Source organism: Oncorhynchus gorbuscha, linkage group LG07, assembly GCF_021184085.1.
Source record: "Oncorhynchus gorbuscha isolate QuinsamMale2020 ecotype Even-year linkage group LG07, OgorEven_v1.0, whole genome shotgun sequence".
NCBI lineage: Eukaryota > Metazoa > Chordata > Actinopteri > Salmoniformes > Salmonidae > Oncorhynchus > Oncorhynchus gorbuscha.
Genome location: NC_060179.1, coordinates 30,011,836 through 30,029,640, shown reverse-complemented (window position 1 = coordinate 30,029,640; position 17,805 = coordinate 30,011,836). Strand labels below are relative to the sequence as shown.

The 17,805-nt window shown below is 41.8% G+C and overlaps 2 protein-coding genes across 5 annotated transcripts in view; both read left to right on the top strand.

Moving 5' to 3' along the window:
• Positions 1-6,994, top strand: part of pou6f2 (POU class 6 homeobox 2) — a 96,485-nt gene extending 89,491 nt beyond the window's left edge. For all 4 annotated transcript variants that reach the window (XM_046355087.1, XM_046355088.1, XM_046355089.1 and 1 more), the window contains one exon: positions 2,981-6,994. In XM_046355087.1, coding sequence (XP_046211043.1) covers positions 2,981-3,509 — 529 coding nt within the window. In that variant the 3' untranslated portion in view covers positions 3,510-6,994. The remainder of the gene's footprint in view (positions 1-2,980) is intronic.
• Positions 6,995-13,960: 6,966 nt separating this feature from the next.
• otulina (OTU deubiquitinase with linear linkage specificity a) lies at positions 13,961-15,548 on the top strand. The gene is made up of 3 exons (XM_046355085.1): positions 13,961-14,175; positions 14,636-14,757; positions 14,908-15,548. The coding sequence occupies exons 1-3, from the start codon at positions 14,062-14,064 to the stop codon at positions 15,347-15,349; spliced, it is 678 nt and encodes a 225-aa protein (XP_046211041.1). The 5' UTR covers positions 13,961-14,061; the 3' UTR covers positions 15,350-15,548.
• Positions 15,549-17,805: the final 2,257 nt, after the last annotated feature.

The window sequence follows — 17,805 nt, the reverse complement described above, 5'->3', positions numbered from 1 at the left end:
CTGCTGATGACCTGTCCTGCCTACAGTATGTGACCCAGTGCTACCATGCGCTCTTAAAATGTTCATCACATCAGCATCAAACGGCCGGTATAATCTGAAACTGGGGGAGCAGGGTTCTTATGAGCAACAGCCCTTTCAAACTAATGTTTCAAGTCTTAAAAAAAAAAAAACACCCATGAAATATTTACACGCGTGCATAATTCAGACATTTAGAACGTACATTAAAAGCCATTAGCTTCAACAAAAAAAAAAAAGAAGAGAAAAAAAATGAACAGGTAATGTGTCCTTGTGAGTTTATCTATGTCGGTAAGACCGTCGTTTTGTTGTTGGTATGACGTTTTAAGTAGATAGTCTTCACATGCTTTAGTTTAGTTAACATCGACAGAGACATGGAAGTTGGAGGAGACGAGGGGACCGCATGCTAGCTTAGGGGCTTGCTGTTGTCATATGTCACTGGAACAGACAGTGACACAGAGTTCCATCTTGTCGGATTCCATTGCTCGCTTTGTTAAAAAGGCTTTATTAGCTTATCACAGGGCCACAGACATCCCATAAGGACATCATCAGACCAATGGGTTGGAATATTGTCTTATCATAGAGTGCTTTGTACAAGCAGCAAATGCAATCTGTCATCTAGGGTTAAACTAAAATAAAGATATTGCCAAAATGCTTTTTTAGATAACGTTGCAAATTATGATTGATGGCATGCTTTCCCAAATGGAGGACACCTTTTCTTGCAGAAAAAATCGGCATTAAGTTTAAATCCACCTCCTCGTCAATGCAACTACGCGTCCAAAGATTCACAGTGCTGTTAATGTGACCACCGCTCAGAATGCATCGGTGCACAATGTTGTCTTAACTTCCCGTTTCTGGTGTAATTCCTGAAGGGGAATTATGTTTCCATGTTTAAGCTGCATGCATTTACAACATTCATTTACACTCAAACTTACACATCAAATGAAGCAGAAATGTGCCTTCACACCCACCCTGTTTATATTGCATCGAATCCACTTCTTTCTCCACCTGTACCTGGCATGTTGGATTCATATCTGAAAGCTCGGATACTGATTTAATACATCGGATCTGTCCCCTGTATTCTGTAAGTAATGGACCTTCCACTTGGTCAAATACCCATTCTTACACATGGCCTCGCGATATTGTTAAAGGGTTAAACGCAAACAGCACTGTAAGCATTAGCACTTAGCAGATGTTTATGCATGGCCTGAAAAAGGTACTTCTAAGACTGTTGAGAGAGAGAGAGAGAGAGAGAGAGAGAGAGAGAGAGAGAGAGAGAGAGAGAGAGAGAGAGAGAGGAAGGGGAGTAAAAGAGGTAGATATACAGTATGTATTCATTTCCCACTGGTGGTTCTCAACTAGTAGGAGTGGCTCCTCACTGAGGAACCAGCCGAGCAGCTCTCCACTCATTTGAGTGCATTTGGTCCCTGTTGATCCATGAAATGTCCTGTTTCTGCCCACTCCATATATTTACTGGCTAATGTATTCCTTGCAGGATGGAACCGTCCTCTTTCCACTGTTTAAGAGTGGCTTATAAATAATACTGCCCGTCGACAAGCAGAAATGTAAAAACAGAGTTGGAAAGCGGAAAAACAGACAGGGCATTATTCGCTATCGTTCTGTACGACAAGTCGACTCTCCACTAAGAAATGTCTTTCATTTTGGTCCTGTGAGAGGGGTCCTTTCTCCCAGCTCTGAGGCATCTCCTCGCCTGCCTTCCAGGCAGATTATATCAAAGGCATCCGTGATAGGTCGAGGTCATAGAAGAGGCCTAGGCGTGTTCCGCTCTTGTTTTAAAGGCGTATTACTTTTTCTCTCAGCCGCTCGCCCCTGAACACCTAGACGGATGCCTGGACTCTCATTAGAGGGCAGGCAGCTTAAACCGCACTCTGACACTGATTCCATTATTACACGGCATGTGAGAAACCCGGCAACTTTAGCCCAGTTCCATCATCCTTCAGCACGTCCAAGCCAAACGCCGTCTCTGTGCTTGTCTCACAGAACACTGCAGCTGACAGGGTCAAAATACACTGAGTTACAGTACAGATACCCCTTACAATGATCTAGTAGTACAGTAGTATATATCCACTATTTGGTGAGATCATACTGATTCAGCAAGCCTTAATTTAGCTACTGTTCATGACTTAGGAACTCTTTCAAAACTTTGGAACTATTGTTTTGAGCTATTGAGGGTTCATTTCAAAGGCACTAAAGTACACAATACACTACATTCAAATATTTACTTGTGCTTCATGCATTCATAAACTTGCAAGTATATTCAAGACTGAAAAGTGGAAATGTATTCTTTTTAAATATACAATGAGTGCATGAGGGAGAAAAGTTAGAAATATGTATTAAAATGTATTTTGATGAATAATTCAAACTGCTTTTGTAAATGATAGTTCTGTGCTTAAGTGCTTGCACTGCTGCCTGTTTGACCATATGAATGAAAATCCTTGACTTTTATCACTTGAAGGGAAGGTATTGGGAAAAATGGCATTGTTTGGTTAACCCCTTTTTTACCTTTTTCTGATTGATGATATGATGGGTAGATGGTATTGTGTATCAATGCATACTAGTGTAGTCTCCATAGCTAGAGCTCAGTGTTTGATCATTATAGTCTGGTGCTCGGGCAGTTTTATTGGTCCACCTGAAGTATTTTCCTAGCCAATGGCAGGGTCTCCTCACCCCAACGCTGCCTATCTGGGACAGAGAACTACAGCCACAGCCAACCAGACAAAAGTAAAGCGAACAAAGCGAAAACAAAATGGCACCACTTGTAACGTTCACTTTCAGCTGCTTTAACTTTGGCTACAAACTGTCATGGATGTAACCAAGGCTGGTGGGTGTCTCTGTCCCAGTGGCAGCTGCTTGGGAGAGGAGGCCCGGTTCACTGAGGAAGGCAGGTTATCCCTTGGCCCAGCAGGGCACCTAAGTAAGATTCTTCTCTCTCAATTCTCCCCAGACACACCATCCTGAGAAGCCACTTTTTCCTACCACAGGAAGCCCAAGAAAACCCTATAGGTAGCAGTCTGACAGGCAAACTGAACCCTGGCCTTTTATATCCTGCCAGGTTTGAGAAGTTGGACATCACCCCAAAAAGCGCCCAGAAGATTAAGCCGGTTCTGGAACGCTGGATGGCCGAGGCCGAGGCCCGCCACCGGTCCGGCATGCAGAACCTGACCGAGTTTATCGGCAGTGAGCCCTCCAAAAAACGCAAGCGGAGGACCTCTTTCACCCCACAAGCGCTGGAGATCCTCAACAGCCACTTTGAGAAGAACACGCACCCCTCTGGGCAGGAAATGACTGAGATAGCCGAGAAACTGAACTATGACCGCGAGGTGGTCCGCGTCTGGTTCTGCAACAAGAGGCAAGCGTTGAAAAACACAATAAAGCGGTTGAAACAGCCCGGTGACCTGGACCTGGACCTGGACCTCGGCCCGACCGCGCCCATGGACCCTCTCTCTGATTCTCTGGAAGAGCTCCCTAAATGAACGACCGAAACTAGAGGTGCAGAGGAAGGTTCAAACAACACGGTGGCTCATGACCCAAAGTAGGATGAAGACTGAAAGAACGTTCCTCTCCCTTTATAAAGGCAACTGAAAGGACAGTTATGAACATTTGCAAACAAAAATAAGTGTCGTCAGTGTGATTACCACTGTTGTTTAAATATTTTGGCAAAAACCAAATATAAGGGAAAAAATATGTTCACATTTGAGAGAAAACATTTACAAACCTACAGTGTGCTGTTTCAAAGCAATCGAATTCTGGCCTCATAGACCAGAACATTGTCCAAATTTGGGTTCCCATTAGGAAGATTTTAGTAAAGAGATCATACCAAAATCCAAGACAAAAACACTAACTACTTACCAAAGTCTGTTGCATCAGAATACTAAGAATAATTTTTTAAGTGTAAATGTGTTCTAAATTTTTACATTTGTACTGGCAAAAAAATCTACGATATATGTGTGAGGTTGGGTGTACATTTTATCTTTGTTTCACTTAATTTTATTTCCTGGGCTGATATGTAAATATCTACTAAATACCGTCTTCAGATTGAAATCTGAAAGATTTGTCGTGTAAATGCATTTTTGCTGTGAAACAATGACATTGTTGTTTTGTCTCAGATTCCTTCTCATCTGCAGCTATTTTAAGTCACGGTGTTTTTACAGGTAACAACTTTTACAGGTATTTATCAATCATTTTATGAGATTGTCTTATGTTTTGTTGAATGAAGGACAATAAAACTTAAGGCTGTCCAAACAGTGTGGGTATACTCAGTACCTTAACCATAAAGGTTCTGTCTCTGTTCACCAAAATATATATATGTCATCCACGACGGAAGACGACGTCTTTTCAACCTTATTTTCCTTTTTTGACAACTGTGACTCTTTTTTTTATATACATACAGAAACATGCCGTCAATTCTGTTATTTCAGGCCTAGTGTTGTGTCAGGGAGAACTTCCCTCAATGTTATACTGTGTCAAGTGCTGTTGTAAGTCATTCTGTTGCCAAAGCCTGATAGCCAAAGAACACATTGCTTCAGCTCAAGGACTTGGGGAGATTTTTCTTTTTTTTACCTTGGCCGATTAAAAGTTTTAGTTATTTTTAATGTGCTTATACGTGTTCCCTTTTGTTCTTTTTTCCCCTGCGGGGTTTCTTTCATACACTGAGTTCAACTACTTTACACAAAGGCCAACGGAATGCCAAATAAAATGTTTACTTTCAAAAGAGAACTCTTTGTTAATTGACAACCCTCTTTATATTGCAATATAGAAAATGTGTTGGACTGTGAGGGCTTTTCTGCCCATCCCTTTCTGAAGTGTATGTCTAGTTTGTTCTATTTGCCGTAGCATAGCGTAACAGAATTGCTCCCGCATGTTTTCCGATAACAAGGTTTGGGGTTACAGGAATCTGAAAACAAGACGACAAAAACCACAAAAGGTAGCCCGAGCTTCAAATCATTAAGTACATTCTTCAGAGTACACTGTCACGGAGAACAAATTACACATGTAGAGGATTTAGCAATTATCTCACATTTTTCTGCCCTTAGAGCAAAATATGGATTACTTTCTTTAAGCATTCAGCGACTCATTCTAATCGAATCAATCGGAAGGTTTTCTCATCTCTGAATCGTTGTCTTCAGGGGTCAAACACTGTTTGCAAAATGTCATGCTGTTGTTTTGTTTGTTTTCATTGTCTTTTGCTTTGAGTGATTCTACAGAGAAGCCTTGACAGACAGTATAGCCTAATTAAAAAAGTGTATTGGAAAAAGTTGTGTGAAACGCAAGACAACCCAATAGCCCGTCCGCAAGACATAATCCATATTCATTTCAACTAACAAATCATAGGGTGTTGTTGCTGTGTAGCTGTTAATATACAGATCTAAACAGAGTCTCATCATAACGTCGCGCTCACCCCCCCCCCCCCCCCCCCCCCCCCATAGGTGTACTTCAATATTACCAGGACCCACATGGACGATTCAAGGAATCAATATTGCTACACCGTTGATGTGTCAATAAGCTATACTGCCAATGTGTTGAACCTCTCCACTGAATATTTGCAAACTAGTACATATGTGTAAAACCACTTCTCAGAACTCTTAAGATTTCACATTGATCTGAAATGTTCTTATTTGACTCGTATAAAACACTTAAATAAGGTGAGGGGAGAATGGCGAGTGTTACATGACAGGCTCAGTGAACTTAGATTTTCTGCGGTGTTTTTCGTATTGGTGTGTTTTGTTCAATGTCTGTTAGTCCCCCTGTGCACTGGTGTTGCCTAGCAACGCAAAGTGCACTTGATAACACTTACAAACGCATAAGGAAATAGACATTCATTGATATTGTAGTCTGGACTGTATGTTCCAGTAGGCTGAGGTTTAAGAGGTACTATACATACAAGCTCCCTGACGAGTTCATTCCATTTATTAGTTATCATATACCTTTACAGGAAGTAGTGTTAAACAGTGTCATACTACACCTTTTTAGATATTTAAAGGCAGTATTACTAAATAGTGGTCAATCATAATATACTTTAAGTCATATGTGATTTAAATCAATCCAAAGATTTTTGTGTGTGTTCCCTCCCTGTCTCACCCCACCTCATCCCAACATGTAAGAGAAGTGATGATGCTGCGGCTGATGTACAGTATGGGCATGTAGTACTGAGGCTCAACAATGAAGCTGTAACCAAAAACAAAGACAAGGAACGGATATATACCTTCTCTCAAACGTTCGATGCTGGACCAAAGCTCTATAGTTATATGCACATTGTACAGAGAAATGGGTTCATGTCGCTGACAATCTTGAAATGCGAAGAGAGTCGATGATTAGATAAGTTGTAGTTCATTGACATTTTACCTCAGCACTGTCCTCGTACACTGAGCAATGCCACGCAAACGCCATGACAGAAGAAAATACAGAAGAATGGCTCCTGTAAAATGTTTGTAAGTAGTGTTCACTTCTCATGGGGGGGGGGGGTTGTGTCTGAACTGAGATTCTGTATGCCATGTGTTTTATTTTAGTCAAGTGGTTTCCAGGGTAACATGTACAGGACTTTCTAAACTTTGTTGTCACTTGTTTTTTTGTTTTTTTCTCTCTCTCTCTGTGACTTTGTTACATGCACTGCTCAGTTACAGTCTTCAAGGTGTGCCCTATTTCATAAGGGGCAAAGAAGGCTTTATAATTGCATCCAATTATGTTGAAAATAATAAAAATAATAATTTAAATAAATGTTTTCAAACGATATCCACACAGACTCACACACCAACTGGTTTTTGAAATGTTGTTAGAACTCAAGAACGACCTTGAAACCAAAGCTGATGAATCTGCAAAGGTTGCTTTAAATTTTATAGACTGAACTTAATCTATAGAGCAATATCTGTTTGGTCAGTTATGCAGCACTTTGTGTATTTCTACAATTCTTCAAGTCTGTCACATTTATTTGTACCATAATTAATAATAAACAATTGTTTGACATGAATGGACTGTCTTGTTTCTTATGGAATGTAGAATAAATCATCCGAATCTAAAATATATGTTTAGGGACATTTTAGAGAACGACATTTTAGAGAAAGAGCTGCATATGATGATGAAGAAAGCACTAATGCACCACATTCCTAACAACATAGACTCTTAGAAAAAAAAGGGTTCCTCGGGGTTCTAAGAGTGTACCGACAGACATTGTAAACACTGCAGTTGGAGTAATAAGGGACGGATTGCAGAAAATCTGCTTTTTTGAATTCACTGTTCTCCAGTCTCACAAGATTTTGACATGTTTTCCTATCCTATTTTACCAATGCATACTTTGCTGTCAGCGCAAGTGCATCTCAATTCCATTAAAACCCAGACACAGTGTACATGTATAGTTGGAGCATAAAGTTAACTCAGACTTCTGTGTTCTACTCCGTATCCCCCCCAGCCCACCCCCTTGGCTATCAGTTTAGAGGTTTTTTTTTTCTTCTTGCACTTCCACTGTGCCATGATTGAGAGAGATGTGTCCACAAAGGCTTTTCCACCAATGAACCACCTTTCAATACAGAGAGTTTGCACCTAAAAGCAAATGGACAGGCTGCAAACCTCTGGGGTCAGTAGCAATTCATTTAGATTTCCATAGGGTCAATAGAAAGGAATACATGTCAGGGTTATTTCACATCAATGTTTCATTTCTTTGCCTTAGCAGAAAACAATACCGAGACAAGTGTATGAGGGGGAAAACACATTCTTGGGTGAAAGCCTTTTGAAACTAAACTCCAAAGTTTGAAATAGCTTTCTTGTCCATGAAGCCTTTGAAAACTGACTGTCTGGTGAATAGAAAGTAGTAAATAAATAATAATAATATAAAAAAAAGCACAGACAACATAAATTATTAACATTAGGCTGAAAACTGATGTTGAAGATGTTTTTTGTCATCCTTTCAGTTTTTTCTCCTCTTCGTTTCGAAATACTAGATGTATTTTTAAGTGGCGATGGTTGAGGTATAACTTGGGCTATTTGATATTCTTTTGTTTTGTATTTATTCCAGTTTCTTTATTTTTCTATGTACAATATCATTGTGCAGAGACAGCTATTCCGACTCATCTTTTTTCAATATCTTAAAATGTTTATAGTTTGTTGATGGAAAAGTAAACTTCAACTCCAAAAGTTAGTGTCAATAAGTGAGTGACCAGGGCACAAAATCAACAGATCTCACTCTCAACATATAAACAACGCACTACCCTTGTAAGGAGAGGTGTAACCCGATACGTGAGGTGGAACCATAGAAATGGAATAGAATAGACAAACATTCTTAAAGTCTACATTTTTCAGTTCACCCATTTGCCTCTGGACAATGCCATACTGATACGGAATCCCACTCAAATGTTCAAAACGGTACAGTTGATATGCTGATATTTTGGTCCACATATCATGGGAAATTGTTTAGAATTATAATCAACAAAAATATAGACGTAAACACGCAACAACTTAAAAGATTTGACTGAGTTACAGTTCATAGAAGGAAATCAGTCAATTGAAATAAATTCATCAGACATATGGGAGCCAGGCACAGCCAATGGGGAGCCAGGCCCACCCATCGAGGAGCCAGGCCCACCCATCGAGGAGCCAGGCCCAGCCAATGGGGAGCCAGGCCCAGCCAATGGGGAGCCAGGCCCAGCCAATGGGGAGCCAGGCACAGCCAATGGGGAGCCAAGCACAGCCAATGGGGAGCCAGGCACAGCCAATGGGGAGCCAGGCCCACCCATCGAGGAGCCAGGCCCAGCCAATGAGTTTTTCCAGACAGAAGTGCTTTATTACAGACATAAATACTCCTCAGCAGCACCCATCTCCTCAGACGATCCCACAGGTGAAGCCGGATGTGGAGATCCTGACCTTGCCAAGTTACACATGGTCTGCGGGTGTGAGGCTGGTTGGACGTACTGCCAATTTCTCTAAAGCCTCGGCTTATTGTAGAGAAATGAACGTTCAATTCTCTGGCAACAGCTCTGTTGGACATTCCTGCAGTCAGCATGCCAATTGCACGCTCCCTCATAACTTGAGACATCTGTGCCATCGTGCTGTGTCACAAAACTGCACATTTTAGAGAGGGGCCTTTTACTGTCCCCACCACCATTGTAATGGTCATGCTGTTTAATCAGCTTCTTGACATGCAACACCGGTCAGGTGGATGAATTATCTCGGCAAAGGAGAAATGCTCACTAACATGGATGTAAAGAAATTTGTGCACAAGAGAGAAATAATATTTTTGTGCTTATGGAACATTTCTGGGATCTTTTATTTCCGCTCATGAAACATGGGCCAACACTTTAAATGTTGCATTTATATTTTTGTTCAGTATAGAATATTCTGTTCTATTAATTGTATGTATATGGGTGGGATAAGGTTGCTAGTAAAGTATCTTTAATCAATACGGAAGCTGTTTGACCCTGGATTTTAAGCAATATCTGTCATGATCGTCGTATGGAGTAGACCAAAGCGCAGCGTGGTATGTATTCATGATGATATTTGAATTAAAGAAAGCACTGAACACAAAACGACCGTGCCGCTATAAGAACTGTGCTAACAAGCAACATACATAGATATAGATAATCACTCACAAAGTACCCACAGAATATGGCTGCCTAAATATGGTTCCCAATCAGAGACAACGATAGATAGCTGCCTCTAATTGAGAACCAATCTAGGCAACCATAGACATACAATTTACCTAGAAAAGATACAGCTCCTTAAACATACAAAACCCCTAGACAAGACAAAAACACATACATCACCCATGTCACACCCTGATCTAACCAAAATAACAAAGAAAACAAAGAATACTAAGGTCAGGGTGTGACATTATCCATGACCCCTAATAACAATCATAAACATGTCAGTGTTCTTTGCAGTTTACTTTAGTTAAGTTGATTAAGACCACCAGCTTCTGAACATGCAGCAGATACTCTTGCTGGGTTCCATATAAAATGTACAAATGCATGACAAAGTACAGAACAGTTATAGACAAGAACAAGTGCCCAATCTCAATTAAATTAGAGGGGGACAATTGTCACTTCTTGATGTGCTGTTGGCAAATTAGACAATTCTATTTGGATTTTGGCTACAGATCGTATATATAGTCTTTCAAACAAGAGAATCTCTCTGGGTTGATCAATGACAGTCTGAATAGAAAAAAAATAATCTCTCTGCAAAAGTCAACCGACTGACTCATAGCACATTCCTGTTCAACTAGACGCCAACTGAAATTGTCCTGGAAGGGAAAGAGGGTTAGAAGAAAATATTATGACATGTCGGCAGTCCAAATGGATTATGTTTCAATATCAGTCAGGACACAGAAAGATAAAGGTGGAGGAGGAGGGTGCATGTGTTGGATGCAGATGGTTTTAAATTGCCCCCTTTGTTTTCCATCAGGCATGAGGCATTCACTTCCCTTATCTTTCCGACAATGTGCACTGGGCTGATGTTCTCAGTAAACGAACTGTCGGTGTATCCCTCACTACCGGCAGCCCTCTGCTTCCACGTTTTCACTTCCTCCTCAAGGTTGAGATGTTGCTCCTCTCACTGCTCAGCCCCCAAGCCGCTGAGGAGTCTCCCACTATGCTGCTCTGCTCTGCACACCAGGATGCCTCTGGGGGTACAATTACCAATCTTCATGCAATCCAAGTTGTCCATGCATATGATCCCTTGTTGCTTTTGGTGTTGTTCTGGAGGTTTTCCCACCATTATTAGCCATGACACAATTTGAGGCATTTGAAGGTTGAAGAGTTAATAGCCAAGGTTTTTATGGAGATGGCTGGCACCCTGACTGGAGCAGCAGATTGCATAGCCCACAGCCCATTAAACTTTCCACACTGTCTTGTCTACACTGACTGTGTGAATGCATCTTCGCACTTTGTGATGCCTTCTGTTTTCCATCAGGACATTACGCCCAGTGTTTCATGTGTCCCACTTCTCCAAGGGAGTTGATTTGACTTCAGTTTTTTTTCTCTATCATTCTTGTGTGTTGTGGAAATGATCAATTCAATCATTTTGAATTAATTCAACAGAGATATTTACATTGCTGTAATGTTCAGAACATTGTTTTTAAAAAATCAAATGGCAAACACCATCTGCTTTACCTAATTATTGTTGTCAGGGTGAAAATCTATAGGTCTGATTATCTCTTCCAGGGTCAATTCCACCTCAAGTTAACGCAATAAGGAATTGGCTTTATAAATAGGAGGATTGCCCATGGATTGACTTTCAATTTATGAGTTGAAATGAATGGACCCAAACCGGATCTCTAGCCATAGCCACTGCTATATTTCATTATACAGACAGCATAGCTATCCTGATCATTGTGGAAAATCGTTGGGCTGTCCATTTCCTTCAGATTTATATAATCCAAAAAAGGTCAAAACAAGACAACTGGGTTTTATTCTAAGTGGAGTGGTGCCATCTGAGAGAGTGCTGTATATTTTTGTACATGGATCACAGGAGTCTTGAAGGGTCAGAGATCCCTTCTTTCGGATGTTTGGTAGTCTGGAAGATAACTGTTCCTCTGATGAGATGTTTGTATGGACAACATCCACCTCTTCATCCGCCTCTCACTCTCTCCCTGAACCACCTATAGTGTACTTTGAGACAAAGAGACAGAGAGCACAAAGCAAAAGGCAGTGAGTGAGAGAGGAGATATGGATAGAGGAGTGAGTGGTATGGTTGGCTGCATCTTTGCTGTCTTATTAGTGGGGGCCCAGTGAGGACACTTTGGCCTTCTTTATGGGGCCATGATGAGACCCTCCACGCACATCTCAGGAAAATGGCTGGGGGGAAATCACAGCTGAGAATCACTCAAAAACAGAGAGATGTCAACAGGCCCATAATGATACCTGATGGCCCCAGAAGACTCTCTCCCCTTTTCTCCCTCAGCCTCATACCTTGCAGAGTTGCACTATACTTGAAAACATAATTAGAGGTAAAAACGGGGAGAAGGAAGCTTTACATCCCCTGATTCTTTTTTCCCCACCTTTCTTTCACTTTTTGAAAGAGGGAGACGGAGATAAAGAAGGAGGGAGGGAGAGAGAAAGAGAGTGAGAACGAGAGAGAGGAGGAGGTGGAGAGTTCCCTCTGTGAGATGCCAAGGTGCTCCCAGTCCATTGTGCTGCCGGCTGTCAGGTTAAATTAGGGAGTACAGGCTCCGTGAGTGTAAAAAAAATCAATACTTGATGGAAGATTGCTCTCCGGAAAATCTGTTTTGATTCCAGGATTAATTCTTGACCAAAGGCTCCAGCAGAATGACATGCCATTAGGCCAAAAATGAACACATTCTGCAGTGGAAATTGGATGGAAATGTGTCAGGCGATTGCCCTGGCTGGTTGTTCTGCTTTCTGTGTAGAGGGACTGAAGGTGTGGCTGCTGCTGTGAATGAGGCCCACGGACTGACTCCATTTCCAAAGCAAAGACAAACCCACCGTGGCCTCTGAGTATTCTCAAGGCCATTGTTGTCCAGCTCCTGCAAATGTATTCTTACCTAGGTGAAATGCATTTGTCCACCACATTCTATCTCTCCTGTGTTTTCCATAAAGCATGGCATGAAGAATGGGAAATCTTAAAATAAAGCAGGGACTTTTTTCTTCTCTCAACAGCAAGAAGGGGGGAAATGCAATATTGATGAGCAAGTAATGTGTTTGTCGTCACAAATAACATATTTTCCTCTTTGAAACTTCAACAGGAGATAGCAAAGAACGTCTGAGCAGTGACATCAACGACAGATGCAGTCAAGCTGGACAGAAGTTGTTTGCGGGTGTATTGTGTAAATAGATCATACGGTACAGACCTCTAATACCACAACAAGACGGTCTACATTTGATATTCAATCTCAGCCCTGTGACATTTACTTGAACAAAATGTGAAGACTTATTGCAAATAAACGTTCATTTGGTCACTACTCAGTTACACAAAGCGATCAATCATAATTCCTAAAACTCATTTTGTTAGAACGATCAAGGATGTGGGTTAGGTACTGAAGCTGCCAAAGTAAAAGTATCAACATTTCCGGCATCATGAATGAAATGCTATGGGAGAGAGTAGTCCATTTTCAAAATATGTTTACTCTGCGTGTACACCAGCTCCCAAAGGACATTTTGCAACTCTCTTAATGGATAAATATCTGGGCTCCAAAACTCTGTAAATAGACAGAAACATTTCTTGCACACAAAGTAGTCGGAAAGTGTAAGGTATTGCCATTATTTTTGTTCTGGCGTTGCTCCATTGTGCCAGTAATTCAATGATTAAATATTAACATCCCTCTCTCAGTTTCAAGGAGCTTTAATGAATTAGGACTGTCCGCAGTCAGGCAAAGATCCCAAAGAGATGGGCTGAAGTGCTAGAGGAAGGAATAAGAGACTGTCAGTGTCCACAGAGGCTTTAAAGAGAATACTCTGTATTTCTATTTTCACTAGTGACTAGAACAAGGTTATCAGATATTTATTTCCCAGATATGAATAGTGCGCATTTTATTTGGGATGGGTAGTAGATGGAAAGGTTATTGATAATACCAATCATTAAAATGCATAAAATACTATCTGTGGTGCAATTAATTTTGATGTAGGCTACAGTAAAGCCCATTTGCATTTCAGTGTAGGCTATCTTGCCTTTGAAATAGACCTACTCCTTGGATGTTTATGAACTACATCCTCATTAATATTTTCATATAATTCGTTTTACTTGTTTAAAAAATGTGGGAGAGAGTAAACAAATGTAGATGACAAACTGTGGTACAGTAGGCCTTCATATTTTTTAGCAGCTCTGTAGACCTGTATGGGTTTAGCGCCATCTACAGTCTAAATAAAACCTCATCTGGAGACGAGTGTGTAATTTTACTTCACCGCAGTAGATGGCAGAATGTATGCACTCGTCTCTTTGGGTATACATTGCCATCCAAAGAAGAAAAAACCTCAACGCGCATTGTGATGACGTTGTTAACTTTGCTGGCCCACGTGACTTGCAGTCAAACTATGTTACTAAACGTTCAAGCTTGTAGGGGCAAAAATTCATTTTTTAAAGTCCACGATGTCTTGGGTTAAGTCTGTACAGTACAGTGGCGAGGACGTATTTGACGAGGATGCGGATGATATTAATTTACAGGACAAAGAATGGAAGTACAATATGAAGAAACGTGTGAAGGTAAATGCATGGATAATGTTTATCAATCATGTTTCCACCTAGCTAGATGTCATAGCTAGCTACATGTTCATTTTTCGTATTTCTTTTCCCTAATATTTTACATATTGCGTTGGTTTATTGGACTTGTTCGCAATTATTTGGTTTATCAGCCAGTTATAGCTAGAATGTTCACTTCTCTAGGGCTGTTCAATGTCAGACCTGTAGGGGCGAAACATTTCTCGTTTTCATGGTCCTCTCCTTCTAATAAGGGTAATTCAGACATGGGAAACCAGGAGAATGCAATTAATTACCAGGTTGAAACAAAAACTCGAAGTGTTTCGCCCTGCTTCTAGCGTCACCCAGCACACAATGTGGGCATTGTAGGCAGCTAATGTAAATACAACTGGCTGCATTGTAACCCACAGCACCCTCTCTAGAAACAATGTGACGAACGTTATGCTGTTCTGTGGTTCTCTGTCAGGACGGCTATGTTGATGGCATCGACCATGGAAAAGAAGCGTCACTCCAGCTTGGTTTCAACATGGGATACCGAGAAGGAGCTGCAAGCACCAGGGCCATTGGGCAGCTGAAAGGAATAATAAGGTAGCTTTCTTTCCATGATGTGACCATATGACTCTTTGTGCTGGCTACATTATTGCTGTCCTCTTTGTTGTGCATGACCCATGCCTGTCCCACTCTGTTCTCTCTCCCATTGTCTCTGATTCTGTTGGCCCTTTGTATCTCTCTACACAGTGCTATACAGTGCTGGTGCCAGCTCCAGAGACCAGACACTCCCACCCCTGCCTCAGTGACTGACCTCCTACAGCGGGTTATAAAGCATGAGGACTCTCTCATGGAGGCAATGAAGACTGCTTTGGAGAACCCCGTACCCAGCGTCAGTGACGTCTCGGAGAACATGGAGGATCTGAGGGTTGGAGAGGTTGAGTCGGGCTGCTGTGCAGGCGGGGGATGCAGCAAGGGCTCAGACGGCTGTAGGAAAGACAGTGATATGGACATTGGTCCCATCTTGCCACAAAAGCCCCGTTTGAGCTTCACACTTCCCACAGACCCCTTTGCCATTACAGGGGAAAGTCTTGAGCAACTTCTACAGTGTTGCATGGACATAGTGTCTGAACTGGGTCTACCCCAGGAACTGATTCAGCATCTACAGCAGCTGAAGAGTGCAAAGGAGTGAATGTTAGCTCAAATGCAAAAATAATGCCACGGAAGACTGAACGGGTCTGAATTTGTAATATAATACTGTATGTAATACATTATTTACTATACATTATTTTCTTATCCAATTGCATATATGCTACAGGATAAGTTGAATCCTTATTCTATAGTGCCTTTATGCTAAATATTAAAAAGATAGACTTGTCGTCTGCACATGATATGTTGTCTTCATTGTTTTTAATGATTTTGTCGTCTTACTATGCAAACAATGAGCTAAATGTAAAATGTACTTACAATGCATTCCTGTACAGATGTAATGAAATCTAGGCTATACCATTCTGACAATTAGCTGTCTTTTGTTCCCCACTTGATGAAGAAATGGCCTGGTACTGCTCCTGGGTTATCTAGGCTGGTACATTTTTTGTTTTTGTTGAGTTTCCTTCACGGAATTAGAATACTTCATATGTAATTTAATAGGATCTCTATGGTTTCCTTCACATCCCTAAAACATCCCGCAGCAGATTCGGAGGGTCAGGACCATATAGAGTAATGGAAAATCTATTCTGTCTCTAGTGCACCCTATGTTGTTCAATCATTCAGCTCTGAAAAAGGTCATTCGATTAAAATTATGAATGACTCAACCTCTCGGAAGTAATCTTAACACCGAAAGATTTTTGGGGTTGTGAACAATGATGTGTGTGTATATATAAACTTTGGATTGCTCATGTTATTTATTGGCTAGTCAGAGGCTTTGAGGCTACTGGTCGGCCATGCTGAGGTACTTACAATCAATGAACCTACCAGGTACCCCCCCCAAAGCCTTAAACACGGGCACCCTCATAGATATCATCCTAACCAACTTCCCCTCTAAATACACCTCTGCTGTCTTCAACCAAGATCTCAGCGATCACTGCCTCATTGCCTGCATCCGTAATGGGTCAGCGGTCAAACGACCTCCACTCATCACTGTAAAACGCTCCCTGAAACACTTCAGCGAGCAGGCCTTTCTAATCGACCTGGCCGGGGTATCCTGGAAGGATATTGATCTCATCCCGTCAGTAGAGGATGCCTGGATATTTTTTTTTAAATGCCTTCCTAACCATCTTAAATAAACATGCCCCATTCAAGAAATTTAGAACCAGGAACAGATATAGTCCTTGGTTCTCCCCAGACCTGACTGCCCTTAACCAACACAAAAACATCCTATGGCGTTCTGCATTAGCATCAAACAGCCACCGTGATATGCAGCTGTTCAGGGAAGCTAGAAACCGTTATACACAGGCAGTTAGAAAAGCCAAGGCTAGCTTTTTCAAGCAGAAATTTGCTTCCTGCAACACAAACTCCAAAAAGTTCTGGGACACTGTAAAGTCCATGGAGAATAAGAACACCTCCTCCCAGCTGCCCACTGCACTGAAGATAGGAAACACTGTCACCACTGATAAATCCACCATAATTGAGAATTTCAAGAAGCATTTTTCTACGGCTGGCCATGCTTTCCACCTGGCTACTCCTACCCCGGTCAACAGCACTGCACCCCCAACAGCAACTCGCCCAATCCTTCCCCATTTCTCCTTCTCCCAAATCCATTCAGCTGATGTTCTGAAAGAGCTGAAAAATCTGGACCCCTACAAATCAGCCGGGCTAGACAATCTGGACCCTTTCTAAAATTATCTGCCGAAATTGTTGCCACCCCTATTACTAGCCTGTTCAACCTCTCTTTCGTGTCGTCTGAGATTCCCAAAGATTCGAAAGCAGCTTGCGGCCATCCCCCTCTTCAAAGGGGGGTACACTCTTGACCCAAACTGCTACAGACCTATATCTATCCTACCATGCCTTTCTAAGGTCTTCGAAAGCCAAGTCAACAAACAGATTACCGACCATTTCGAATCTCACCATACCTTCTCTGCTATGCAATCTGGTTTCAGAGCTGTTCATGGGTGCACCTCAGCCACGCTCAAGGTCCTAAACGATATCTTAACCGCCATCGATAAGAAACATTACTGTGCAGCCGTATTCATTGATCTGGCCAAGGCTTTCGACTCTGTCAACCACCACATCCTCATCGGCAGACTCTACAGCCTTGGTTTCTCAAATGATTGCCTCGCCTGGTTCACCAACTACTTCTCTGATAGAGTTCAGTGTGTCAAATCGGAGGGTCTGCTGTCCGGACCTCTGGCAGTCTCTATGGGGGTGCCACAGGGTTCAATTCTTGGACCGACTCTTCTCTGTATACATCAATGAGGTCGCTCTTGCTGCTGGTGAGTCCCTGATCCACCTCTACGCAGACGACACCATTCTGTATTCTTCCGACCCTTCTTTGGACACTGTGTTAACAACCCCCAGGCAAGCTTCAATGCCATACAACTCTCCTTCCGTGGCCTCCAATTGCTCTTAAATACAAGTAAAACTAAATGCATGCTCTTCAACCGATCGCTACCTGCACCTACCCGCCTGTCCAACATCACTACTCTGGAC

Coding starts and splice junctions, on each gene's coding strand:
- otulina (XM_046355085.1), top strand. CDS start 14,062: ATGTCTTGGGTTAAGTCTGTACAGTACAGTGGCGAGGACGTATTTGAC. Junction 14,176..14,635: donor ATATGAAGAAACGTGTGAAG/GTAAATGCATGG, acceptor GTTCTCTGTCAG/GACGGCTATGTTGATGGCAT. Junction 14,758..14,907: donor CAGCTGAAAGGAATAATAAG/GTAGCTTTCTTT, acceptor CTCTCTACACAG/TGCTATACAGTGCTGGTGCC.